This window comes from Gobius niger (assembly GCF_951799975.1).
Source record: "Gobius niger genome assembly, chromosome: 18".
NCBI lineage: Eukaryota > Metazoa > Chordata > Actinopteri > Gobiiformes > Gobiidae > Gobius > Gobius niger.
In genome coordinates, this window is record NC_136869.1 from 14,499,164 (window position 1) to 14,512,887 (window position 13,724).

The 13,724-nt window shown below is 44.1% G+C and overlaps 1 protein-coding gene across 1 annotated transcript; it reads left to right on the forward strand.

The window, feature by feature from the left end:
- The first annotated feature begins 1,871 nt into the window (after positions 1-1,871).
- Positions 1,872-6,385, forward strand: skida1 (SKI/DACH domain containing 1). Its single transcript, XM_079576070.1, has one exon. It carries the CDS (start codon positions 2,273-2,275, stop codon positions 4,526-4,528), a length of 2,256 nt encoding a protein of 751 aa, XP_079432196.1. The 5' UTR covers positions 1,872-2,272; the 3' UTR covers positions 4,529-6,385.
- Positions 6,386-13,724: the final 7,339 nt, after the last annotated feature.

A 13,724-nucleotide genomic window follows, 5' to 3' on the forward strand; every position in this document is an offset into this window, starting at 1 on the left:
GAGCCCAGCACGCTGCTCCGCGGCGCTGGGATCAAGTTATTCCCCTGGGGACCAGTACCTCGAACAAACTGCCCCTCCTCTCCTTCACTCGAGTGTTCTGCCTCTGCAAAATGCCTGTTTCAGGTATTCTGTACGTTGGTACACACATTCTTCACTTGATCTAAATTATAATAGGCTGCTACTGGTAACATGACATATCCTGGACTTGAACACTATTTAAGTGAGGATTACTTGAGTTTTAGAGGAACGTATTAAGGTACATAGCCGTGACAAGGTCGATAGGTGTACATGCGTAAAACTAAGCTTCTGGCAAAATGCACAAAAACAAAACACACGAGTGAGACATTGTTATTGGCTATATTGAAAAAGTCATCACTTGAAAAAATAGACAATCTGTATGTAGACTAATAACGTTGTATGTTAGAGAAGTAGGCTAGCCTTAAGCCCAGCACGGTTTTCGCGTATTTTACGCACAAGATTGTTTTTGGTTGCATAGACCTGTCGAAGGTTTACCCACATATGAGCTAAATAAAAAAGTCAACGTCAGCAAAAACACAAGATACGATTTGACGGTGACAATGCCACATATAGATAAGGCTACTTCGTAAAAGATAATCTTGTTGCAGGTTAGACGGGCATTCTGAGATGAGCATGCCCAGTCTTGAGTTTAGCCCCTTGCGCGCAGCTTTGTTGAGGAACAGGCCACAAGGGATTCACGTGTTTAAGAGAAAACAAAGACCAACGTAAGGCACAAGGAAAATGGCTTAGGGCCACACAATAGTCAGCTATGCTGCCTTCGCTAGGCCTCGGGTCTTTCGAACAATTAGCCTCAAAAGCACAGTCATTTTAAATGGACCACGTTGTGGGTGTCTCCAAATTACAATGCTCTCCACACTGTGCACATCTGACAGTGCGCGTGTTGTCAAGGAAGTGATCGTGACAATATAGGTGATATTTCCAACAGAACCCATGCTTGTCATTGAGTGTTGAGTACGCTGTACGCTGAGTATGTAAGTATTTTAAGGAAATAAAATAATTAAATAAACTATACAATAATATAGAGCACCGTGCTGTCCGCTCACTAATTATTATATAAGGCCAGGAAAAGGCTATTTGTATAACAATAAATTGCCAAATAACGACACAGTTAAACACACTGTTAAATCATTTATTTGCAGACCCTCATGTGGCTATGCGTAAATGCGGCTATGCGTAAAAGCATTTTAGGCATGTCGACGTTTGAATATGCCTGGTCAGTGTCAGTGCGGACCAATAATCTATGTAGGTCATATCTAGTGAGAGCAAGAGAGAGCTGGTCATATGTAAGAAAAGCAAGAGGCAGAAGCTACACAAGGCAGAAACGCCGTGCTGTAGCTGTACCCGTGGCCAAAACGTGGCAGAGCCTAGAGGTTCAAAAGGTTAAAAATTGAATGGACTAAAAAAGTAGACGTGAGTTTTATTTAGCGAGACTTCACGTATGGATCTATAAACTCAGATTGGATCTGGTGACGTCTGTAAATGTTTTTTGCGCACACACACACACACACAAAAGAAAACTGTAAAAGATGTGTGCTTTATTCATTTCTTACTTGTGTTATTATACCACAACAACGTAATGGTTGTTAAATATTGTAATGTTGGAATATGTGAAGGGGTGGAGATGGAATATCCATTTTTGTTGCATCACCTGTCAGCGGCGTCCAATGGGCGTCCTTACCGCCGGCATTAATTGATGAAGGTGTCTCCAGACTCGCGCACCTCCCTCTCTGTCATTTTATTTGTGGCTCAAACAGCAGCAGGAATAGCAGCTGCATTTTAGCTCTTCTTCTCCTTCTGCTTCTCTCTCTCTCCCCCCCCCCCCTCTCTCTCTCTCTCTCTGCCTCTCCCTCCCTCCACCTACAGCCCCTCTCCTCTCTCTCCTCTCACTATTTCATCTCTGTGAGTGAAGCAGTGGTACACCTAGCCCTAGTCCTGCTGCCATAAGAGGGGAGTGGAGCCGGCAGACAGCGCCAGGTATATAGACAGCAGTCCTTGCTTCGTGGACGCATTCGTCTGCATTCCTCAGCCATGCCGGACCGATGCAGGAGGCGACGCATGGTTGCTGTCGGCCCATGAGACGCCGGTCGCTCCATTTAACTCTGCATGTTAAAGTTTGCAGTTTCATGACACAGCAACGGCAGAGTGGACACTTAAAGGTAGGAGGAGGATGCCATTCAAGGGCTTTTAAGACTGAACAGAACAGCTACATGGATTAACCGGGAATAAACTAAAGATGGGAGACTTGGAATGTGGCTTTGAGGAAATGCAAGGAGTCAGGTTGGGATACCTGCTCATCAAAGGCAAGCAAATGTTTGCTTTGTCGCAGGTCTTCACCGACCTTCTGAAGAACATACCTCGGACCACGGTGCACAAGCGCATGGACCACCTGAAGGTTAAAAAACACCACTGCGACTTGGAGGAGCTCAGGAAGCTCAAAGCAATAAACTCTATAGCTTTTCATGCAGCTAAATGCACACTTATCTCGCGTGAGGATGTGGAGGCTTTGTATGTCTCATGCAAAACGGAGCGCGTGTTAAAGTCCAACAAAAGGAAAGCGAAACCGGCATGTTCTTCTGAAGACAAGGACGCATCCCCGGATCTCCTCCGCGCAGACGATGAGCTGTGGAATCAAAAAGTTTGGTTTAGTTTGCAAGGAGTGCCAGAGACGCTCGTGCGTCATAACAAACCGGGGAGAAGGAAAGATCTCAGTCAATCCAAACTACCTCAATTTTACCACAAACCCACGGGGCGCGAACATCGGTTGAGTGCTCGGTCCAGTCATAAACACGTCAAAAACTATGAAAATGAGAAAATCGCAGGGAATCGTGTTACTTCAAGCCAAAGGCATGGATTTTACCGGAGCTCAGTGAGTCGGCAGCCGGTTTTGTTTCAGTCCGCCATGGCTGCTCAGTCCAGGCACTCGCGGATAGCCGGCGACCTATTTCACAAAAGGAAGAGGAGGCGTGAGGGGGGCGGCGGCAGAGACAGCGCGAGACAGCACTCGTGGAGTAGAAGCAAACACGCGCAACACGTTTCCCCAGTGCTTTTCCTTCACCCGAAATCCTCCGGCTCTTCATTTGGCGCTTTTCACATCAGCCCAGATTTTTACTTTGACCCAAGATCTCAGCATTACCACCATGATCCTCACGAGGGTTTTCCGGAGAGCTACAGCAGCGACACTGAGTCAAGCACCAACTCAGACCGGGACTACCAGGACTCCGACTTTGGCTCTGGGCTTTCCAGCACGAGCTGCTCCGAGGAGGAGGAGGACGAAGACGAGTTTGAAAGTTCAGAGGTCAGCACCGACGAGGAGGACAGCTCTTCTCAGTCAGACTCCAGCTCCGTGTCGAGCCGGGTGTCCGTTCAGAGCATTCGGTTCAGACGGGCCCGTGTCGGTTCTCTTGCCAAAACTCAAAACAAAGCACCCTTAGTCCTACAGCCAACCTTTCACTACAACAACAAGGAGAAACTGCAAAAGTTTGACTACGTTGCTCCGTCTCATGGCGACTTAACAAGCGTCCAGGCTAAAAAAGACTTTGGACCTCTACAACCACCAAAATTCAACCTACCCGTTCAGGGGTACACGTTTTTCACTGATTCCAAACAGGACAACGCACCAGACCGTAACAGGACAGCGGGCTGCTTGTTGAGGCCAGCTCAGACCAATGCATTTCAAGGCGTGAGTAAAACACAAGGACATTCACCTGGACTGAGTTCCCAAAGCGTCCAAGACAAGAGCCCCAAATGCAACGACCTTAAAGAGGGCTTGAAAACACAGTACGTAAAAGTGTCCGGCAGTCCGCCAAAGAAGATCAAAACAGAGACAGAGGAGCTTTTGGTGACGGCTGCCCCTGACACAGACAGTGGCTATACGAGCAGGACACCCCCCTTTAACATCCACAATGTGAAAATCAAAGAGGAAAGTTTTGATGACTATGAGTACCAGTGTAAGACAGAAAGCTTAAGGCAAGAAGTTTTCAAAACTTTAACCGAGGAAAGTCCTGATGTAGCCCCCCAGTCACCATGTGGCCCCCAGGAATGCAGAAGCACTCGGGACACACCAGAGGAGGGGGGACGCGTAAGGACGAGGAAGCTTAAAACTCTGGAGCTTGCAAAGAGACCTACACGATCCACTACAAAACAAAGCAGTCCCAAAAGGACTCCCTGCTCTTCTGTGTCGTCTTATTCGTCTTCTTCTTCTTCTTCTCGTTCGGAGGATACACAGACGCAGGAATTGCCGAGCAGACGTAAACGTAGCACCGCAAGTACTGAAGTAGCAACTCCAGCAAAAATGCTTTTCCGTCTCATGGAGAATTTCCCGTCCACGCCGTCTTTGGTTGTTGGCAGCGACGGCGATTTGTGTCCCGCTTACTCCATGAACTCGCTGAGGGGACTCCCCGGGCCTCCCCCTCAGTCCCACCCCGTGTGGAAGTGGCAGCCTGGCGGACACATTCTCCCTCCCCCACACGCTCACAGAATGAGGAAATAGTCAAAAACAAAAGCTTGAACCTTGGATATGTCCCCTAAGATTGTATTGCGTCTGTGCGTCACGAGCGGTTCATAACCGTGTAAATTACCCTATGTTTTCTTTATGTTTGGAGCTGTAAATGGATATACATTCCACTTCTAGTATTTTTTTAAACGAGGAAAAGCTACACTGCCCGCTTTGGAGCTTCAAAAACGCCAGACGACTGTGAGACAGAGATTTCTGCTTAGAACTTGTCTTAAAATGCTACCACCCTAAGCAATACGTTGGTTATTTCTATTATTGTATTGTTTACATGACTTGGTTTTCGAGCGCATGACCTGGAGGATTGTATAGTGCCAGATTTTACTGATGTGCTTTGTCTAAAGGGAAGCGATTAAGCGCCTGTGGGACAATAATATGAAATCAAAAAAGGTTGCCAATGTGTGCCACTATTTAGATTTTCAGAACAGTGTGTTTTCCATGAAGTTGTGGAAGGGTTAAATCGTATACGATTGAAGAAGGTCTCTCTGTGCAGAGCCTTCACGTAAAACGGTTGTAGGATTTGGTTTGTGCCTCTATAGACTGGGGTTTGTAGTTTTTCTGTTCCATGCAGTACCCAGGTTTGTAATAACACTGCATCGAGCCAGGTGTAGGCCTTATGTATGGACAATCAAAAATAATAATTCTATCATCAGGTTAGCTTTCATTTCAGACGCCAATCATTGCCCACGTTTCTAAATGCCATTTTTCGCGCTAAATTTGCGCGTAAAATTAGTGCCGTGGCGCATTCATTACGATGAAACGCAGCACAAAACAGCATGGAACGCCTTCTCAATAAATGTCCAAGCACATGCACCAGGGAGACTGGCATGCATTGCACTTTGTTGGGAATCTAGTTTCAGCTTTAGTGTTGTCAAGAATTATGTGCAAACACTGGACGATACTAGATCATTTGACTGTTCAATCACCCCATTCTAGCCTTAAACCACGCCTCGATATAAGGTGCTCTCTTAGCTTTCTAATATAGCAGCTCTATGAATGTACGTCCTTCCCACAAGTTAACAGCATCCTCAAGTATTGCACATATAGCGCACAGAATGACAGACTTACGCTGTGCTCATTGGCAGGCTTTTTCTGCCTCCACTATAAAGTGGCCCATATTGCAGCTATGGGCTGGATCACAAACCCAAAGCCCCTGATTATGACAGTTTATTATGAGGGCGCAGTCATTAAACCAGTTCATGTACATGTGAATCTGACATCTGTGGGTGCATAGTTCGCTCTATACACCCCTCCCTCACTGCAGACATGGTTTGATATTTCAAACTTGAGTTTTGATTTCAGCTTGTAAAAATCTCACATTTTGGTGCTATGGGGGCAGGCTTTTGCAGTAGGAGGTTGCACATGCAGGGTCGAGGGGGAGTCTCCGAGTTGCAGCCCTACTATACCTTTAATCCGCATGTCAAAAGCACAAGCTGCTCGGTATAGGAAGAGAGTCAAACCCGTTCGCACCATGACGCTCCAACCTATTCTCACGCACGACCCACAATGGCGCGTTCGAGGGATATGAGGTGGTACAACGGCCTGCTGGGAGGCCCTCGTTAAGACAAACTAAGTCTCTGGAATAGACGCTATCAATGTAAACAATTGCAGGGTATAGCAGCAACTCGGATCCCTGTCGACCCCTCTCCCCTGCCCTCCTCATTCACTCATTTTGAAAGGCCTACAATACTTGAGGTCAGGTTTTTGACATGGATTTTTAGTCACTGGTTGTTTATGAAAATCTGAATATTTATTATTTGTGATTCTTCTGGGCTTTATTGTTATGATTCTCGTTGTGAACTTATAAAAGATATCTGCACTCGTATGGAAACTTGAACCGTGATTTTTTTTTTCATGCACTTTCTTTTTTTTAAAGCGTTCATTAAACGAGACTGATTGTGATTCCTGCCTCATTGTTTATTGTTTGTATATAAGCCTATAAAATGTCAGCTTTGTCTGGGAACTTTTTGTTTGTTTGTTTTACATTTACGGAAGGCTACTGTTACTATGTTAACTTGCACAACTATAGGGATTTTATTGTTGCACATGCAGTGATGTTGACATTTTAAAGCTAATAACAATAGGCTACCGCTGCCCAAATACTCCAACCCAGTGATGGTAACACGTGTTTCTTATAGACGTCCTGATGGAGCTGACATGGGATGAACTGCAGACGTATTACGCAAACAGTGTTTCAGCGCGTGTTCTTATAGCAGCAACTGCGCAAACAAACAGGAAAGGGCTGCACCCCTTTGGAAGTACCATGTGTAAAGGATCGCCAATATGCGTAAAAAGTAGCAATAAAGTAGCCAACAAGATCAAATAGGCCTAAGCCCGGTGTAAAACAGGTATGAGGGAAAAAAGTTTGGCTCGGACCGTGGACCATGTTTGACGTTATGTCTCCCTGATTAATGACACCAACCGTTCTGGTCCACGCCAGAGCCCTGAGGTTGATAAGGGGAGCCGGGGCTGGCAGGCTGTCTGGCCCCGGCTTGACTGCTGGAGCCTGGAGGGGCCGGACTGGGAGCAGAGACAAGCCATTATTCTGCTGCTGGCGTTTCAGGGTTAAATTCCAGTGCGGATTGGAAACCAGTAGACTGTAACTTCTATAGAACCGCGACAGAAAGGATATGGGAAAATGACTGGCGTCGTTTAATATAACGCTCTGAAGTAACGTTTATTGAGCAGCGATAGTTTGGGAACCAAAATGATGGTTAATGCTGACGGACAAAGCGAGCGCGTTGAGGTCAGCACTTTGCATTGATCTCTGAGACAATCGCAAACACGGAGGCCGATAAAAGCTGTCATGAGGTTTTTATGTTTATTCTCTCAACTGTAAAACATTCACCCGTCACAGAAGGTCATTCCCGAGCTCACAACATTTGCGTTTCAAGTTTTCCAAATAAAACACACCGTGTGATGGGCCAAAGTCTTATAAATTGATGATGATCTCTGTGCGTACTGGAGTCTACATCAATGTGGCATACAGCACAAAAGTGTAGGATAGGATTAAGTCTATGACCTGCGTGTGTGTTTGGTGTGCAATGAAATAGAGGATAAAACTGTCGTCACATGGTCGTACTGGTTAGAAAAGTTGCACCCCGCGCGCACACTATATGTATTTTCTTGAATCATAAAAGTGTTTCTCTCTTCTGTCAAGAAACAACGTATAAAAAAAAAAAAAAAAAAAAAAAATCCAAAACATGAATTAATTTAGTGTTACATAATGTGCGTAAAAGTTGAAGACGCATTCGTAACAAAAAGCAATTGTATGTTTGGTGGTATGTGGAACAAATGAAGATGCAGACAGGGGATAAATATAAAGAGAAACTACACCAAACTATTGGAAGACCGTTGCCCTTTTTCTTTAACGCTGAAATAAAAGCTTTTTTTGTTTTCTCAGGGGAAACCCCGTGACTTGTTTGTAACGCTGTGACACAATTCTATGAAACATGTTCGATACGACCTTCATCAGATTGTGGCAATTTGTGGGGATTTTTAATTTTGTTTATTTAGCTTTAGTTCCATAGACCGAGCTCTTGTGTAACTTTGCCTTTTCGCGTCCCCCATCTCCCTTAATTAAAAATGAGTGTGAGGTCAGCGCCCCATATCATTAATATATTCATGCGATCCGTCATCCATTACGCACTGCGATTCGAAAAATCCACACCCGAGTGTTACATTTAAGTTGCAACTGTGTTGTTCAGTCAAACTCCTTCAAATAACAGAACTTTGCAAAACTGTCTTTCCCTCGGGTTTACCTTATAGCGTCGATGAAGGAGCGGACAGGGAAAGAGCGGTGCCTCTGCTAAGGATTACCCGGCACAGCCCAGCGCAAATCCGGGGTCAGCCTCCGACATGGGTCCGAGCAACACATCCCCCTGTTCCAAGAATAAAACATTGTTGAACAAATATGACCTTCCTGGTGTGTAAAAATGACCGAAATGTTGGGCTATGTGGCGCGTATTTCTGAAGGATTTTATTTGAATGAAGAGAAGATGTGGTGTTGTGTTTTCCAACAGCAGGAGTATGTGCATGTGCGACTTCAGAGCCCACGGAGCTGCAGTGTGCCGCGGTCTCCAAATCCCAGCACCAGCGCTGCGGCAGCCGAGGGGGAGGACAGAGGGAAAAGCAGCAGCGGAAGACTCGTGCTCTGTCACGGAGCTCTGCTGCATTTGTAATGGCTTTTCTGCGCAAGAAAGAGAGATATGTGCAGAGTAAATACAGGGTAAAAGTGAACAACAAAAAAACACAACTCAACATCAAATCTTGGTTTGTCTGATTATTCAACAATAATCAATGAAGAATGAGAAAAGGATAAAGTATTTACATATGAACTCTGGAGAGTTTCCTTTGGCCTCTGCGCAGCAGCTCTTATTGTGTTTGTACCGCCTCGGGCTCCAATTAAAGCTTTATTTAGGCTTATGAATAATTCATTGGTTCTTCCTAATTAAGTATCACTTATAAATTTTGTGCACTTTTCTGGTCGCATTTGAATGTTTACATTTTCAAAACGCATCAAATTTGAGAATAAGAGTGTAAAGTTTATTAAAGGTGTGTCCCTCAATGGCCAAAATGAAAAGCTACAGCTTATACACAAAAAATATGCCGATGTTAATTTTTCATATAAAATGTACAAACGCTGTCTATTTTTACTTTTTTATATAAATAACCACGGTCTTGGTGGTTATTTTTCCAACAATAGCGTCCTTGTATTCAGGTCAGTAATTCCCATGGGTGTTTATCTCATGTTATATAATAGGCTGCGCTCCATTCAGTTACAGTGTTACACAAATGTTTATTATTTTATTCCTAAAATGTTTCATAACTACATTTTTGTAGATTGATTGAACAATTTTGCCAGGGCATTTTTTCAATGTTGAAAACCAACAAAGGCAGCAACAACAACAAAAATATTCAAACAGGTAAAAATGACATATTCAATTATCAATATCTTATTTATAGCTATTGTCTCACTGGACACAAATAAAGAGGCTAAAATAAAATGCCAACAAATGAAGCTAAGACTGACCTGGAGTGTGTTTAGTGTGGTTTTCATATCTCTGTTTCATCATGATGATTAAAATGTCACAAAGTTTGAAACACATATCCGGATATGCACCGTTTTTAAAATGACAGGTCAGTTGAAAACATTACACACCATAGGGGGATTTGAACGCAGCCACAAGCAGCTGTGACCTTTGGCCTCTCATACCAGGGAGTTAGGAGCACAGGCAGCCTGGTCTGGAGCGAGGGATAAAAGCCACCAACACAGAAGCTCTTCAGACCCAGCCACTCACATTCATTTGTTTATGATACCAAAATATGAAGAGCAAACAGCTTTTTTAACTGGAAGTGTGTTTTCTGAACTTTCCTCCAGCTCAGAGACACAACAGTGTCTGGATGTCTTTATTCAGGCCGCGGCTTGTTGATTATTGATTGCAGTGTCAGGATGTCGGCCTATGAGTCGACAGATTCTTACCTACAGCCCTTCTTGTGCAGTTAGTGCTATATGTCAAAGTCAGACTAATGAAAACCACAGCCCGATGCCTTGCTGTAGGGCACGCAGGCAGTAGATATGATGTGCCAAAAGCAGGTCTGAGAGCTGCTCCTCCCTTCAGTTCTTCATGTGAACTTTCTTCAATTGGCAGAGTGAGAAATATAATAGGGCACTTTTTTGGCCTTTTCTGGTCTTTTGCCAGATAAAGTTACAAGCCCCACTTCTTTATATTGAGTATTCAGGATGTGGGACAAAGGGGAGAGCTGGGGACCCAAGCCTCATTGTAAGCAACTCATTTGGGCCAGACAGCCCTTATCTTTGGGATAAAAATAGAGGAACTTTGCTCTCTACAGAGCACCAGGTGTATGGCTCCATGGCATATGTAGCCCTCAATGATTTCTTTTGATTGGGACATTTGTTGAAGAACTGTGCATGTTGCTTTCCTTCCTGACAGCTCTGCCTTATATAAAAGAAAAAAAAGTATCTGGGTTATTACCAGTGCACAGCTATCATATAAACATGTAGGCTACAAAAAAATGATAATAATACCATGTTTTAGGAAGCTTTTTGTTGCATACACATCACATATTCTTAGTTTTTCCTCCTGGCAAAAATAAGTCAGAAGAGGGCTTGGCAAAAAAAAAGAAGAAGAAGAAGAAGAATGACTAGGCTTTTTTTTTTCTCTTGTTCTATTTGATATTTGGTAATGGTCCATTGAAACAAATGCCATAGCCTATTTATGTATATTTAATAATCCATTATTCATATATAGATATAGGCCTACTATTTACACTATTTACGTATTTATTCATTGTAACTTATGCTCACTGTGTAAACCTAAGGGGAAATTACAGCATGTCTTCCTGTGCTTGTATAGTTCAAACACACATTTCATGCAGACGTGTTGCAGTGATCCTATAATAATCCCGCTGAACACGTTTTGTGCTGCGATTTGTCTCATTAAACCCATTGCAGACAAATGACTGATAAGATCTGCGCCTTACAGCAGATCCTCCTTTATAATTTGGCCTGATTGAGACTTGTTTGGAGAGTAACCGGAGCCCCCGCGCTTTCCCTCACCTGCCCCCGGGGAGACGAGCGCCGAAGTGTCGTCAGGCGCTTTTAGTGAGAATAATTCACTTCGGTTTCAATCTCACAACCGAAAGAGACAACACGCTTAAGGAGCTCGCGACCTGAGCGGCGGATGATGAGGTGAGCCGCCATAAGCTCATGAATAGCAGATAAAGCAGTGCGTCACCCTGTAATAAACAAACAGCTCTATCTTCAGTTTCCTTGTTTACACAAATGTGGTTTATTAGATCACATTTTCATCTTCCGAGAGCCGATGTGTTTTTTTCAATCGGACTTATCTTGTTTTGAAAAATATAGGCTATGCCATCCAGATATAAACGAATTTATTGTGCGTAAATTCGCTTTTTTTCCTCCAAGCTTGAAGTGTTCGTGATCTTGCTTGATGTAATTTTGAAATGTTCTTTTGTCATCTCTTGTTTTGAGATGGTGTAAGCCTAGATCATCACCTGTTAACCCCTAAAAATATCGTGCGTAAAAGTAATGTTTGTTTTTCTTTCATCCAAAGTGTGGCTCTTGAGGCGGTCGTGATCAATAAAATAAACGGCTTTATAACGCTGCATTTTTGCCTTGAAGCCAACTCTATTTGAAGATAAAACATCTCCCAACCTCTATAATTTCGTGTATTAATGTTAAGCTCATTACTGTGGCTGTATGCTTTTTTAAAAGGTCTGAACATCAACACCATCACGACTTTTCTGCGCTGTTTCAATCGTACCAAATGAACGATTGCAGCGAAAAACTCATTCAAAAGAGATCCACAATAGGGCTTACGTGCTGTGATGATAGATGATGAAAAATAACTCAAATTATAGGTCGACTATGTCCAAAGAAGCACTTTTGAACCATCGGATGGAGATAAACGCAGGGAACAGTGAGTGTTTGTGAGCGTTATCATCAACTCGGTCACATTTCTTTCATCTGTTCTTTATTTACGACCACAGCGGATCATAACCATCTTCATAAAAATATTTAGACCATCTCCGTAGCTTTTTACTGGCACAAGATCTGTCGTGAGCCGCGCTGAAGAAGTTGCTTAACAGTGACTTTAACATGTTTTAAACTCTAACGCACAGCTGTCCAAACGAAGCAACTTCAATCGTTCGTTCGTTTATTTCACGCCTTGGTGATCTCTGTCGTTTATTGCTTTGATTTTATTTTTTTAATTTATTTTTTTACCACAGAACCGCGTCTCTTTTCCCCGTCCGCGCACGTCGCGGCAGAGCGCGCTGGTGCCGCGTGGCGCAGACCGGGGCGTTACATAATACGTTTACCTCACAGCACGAGCTTATTATTTAAGATTTCGTTGAGTTGGACTTGTGTTTAATGCGACGCCGCGCGCGCGCTGCCCTCAGACAAAGCACGCGTTTATCAAATTGAGCAGTTAATTCACTTGAGGCCCGCGAGAGGGTTTACGCAGCGTCACGAGCTCGCGGCTGCGTAATATGGGCTCTTGGCAAATAAATGGTCCACTCTGTGTGATCCAGGACCAGGGCTCTTCCCAGCTGTTCGAGAAGAGAGCCCCTCGATATTGAATTGACAGAGCAGGGGCAATTTTAACCCGTTTCAGCAGACGGTCACCACAGTCGTTTGCCCAGTGAAATGCACCACGTCTCAACACAGAACAAAAATCACAGGTGTGTTTTGTGCGCGGCTGACTTAAACAAAAGTAACAATGATTTTAAGCTGCACTGCATCGCTGTTCTAAGACTGCTTGGGACAGGCTGCTCGTGCGTAAAGTGGATTTCGGTTCGGCTTTAGGGCCGGGTGGCTCAGCCTGGGCTCTGATCACAAACACTGATCGAAGTTTCCCAGATATAAAAGTGGCAGTTTGTGTTGTGTTATTACCCTCACGGTGCCTCTCTCTGGCAGCAGCAGCGGGAGACACATGGAGCGGTCTGCGAGCGCCCTCTGTCGGGCAAGGAGGCAACTGCATAATCCCCTTAAAGGGGAGGTTTGAGGGATTTTTAAGGTGGACTGGCGGAGTTCGCTGCGAAATAAGAAATCGTGTTATTGAATAATGTGACAAAGTTGACACTAATAACTGTATCTCCACAGGTTTGTCTCGATAAGAGGGAGATTAACCAACAACTCCGAGTTAATGTGACACAACGATGGCCCGTCCTATTTTCAGGTTAAAAACACAAGGCTACAGCTACAATGACATGAATTAAAGGGATGTGTTTGGAGACGGGTAGACTCGGTATATTAAACCCTCTTTCCCCTAGTTACATTTACTTTGTTTAACATCCAGAATTTACTATGTCATAACATGGTGCTAATGCACACGCGCCATGGTGCCAAATGACATGCGCGCTCCCGTGTGATGGACAGCGCGAGGAGCTTCGTCCTTTTGGCAAAATCATTTTAGAGCCACATCTGACAGTCAAGTGAGGCGTGGGCTTCGTTCCAACAACTGTGTTGAAAATGATCAGAACCGGTTGGGCCAACATGATAATCAGAAGACCTATCAGCACGTTCATTTTTCACTTCATAGTGAAATGTATAGGCTAATGTTGGTCTGTAGCACTTGAACTCTTGCCACATGGGTGAGGGATAATCTCAAATCAGCTCTTACAAACAGGT

Coding starts and splice junctions, on each gene's coding strand:
- skida1 (XM_079576070.1), top strand. CDS start 2,273: ATGGGAGACTTGGAATGTGGCTTTGAGGAAATGCAAGGAGTCAGGTTG.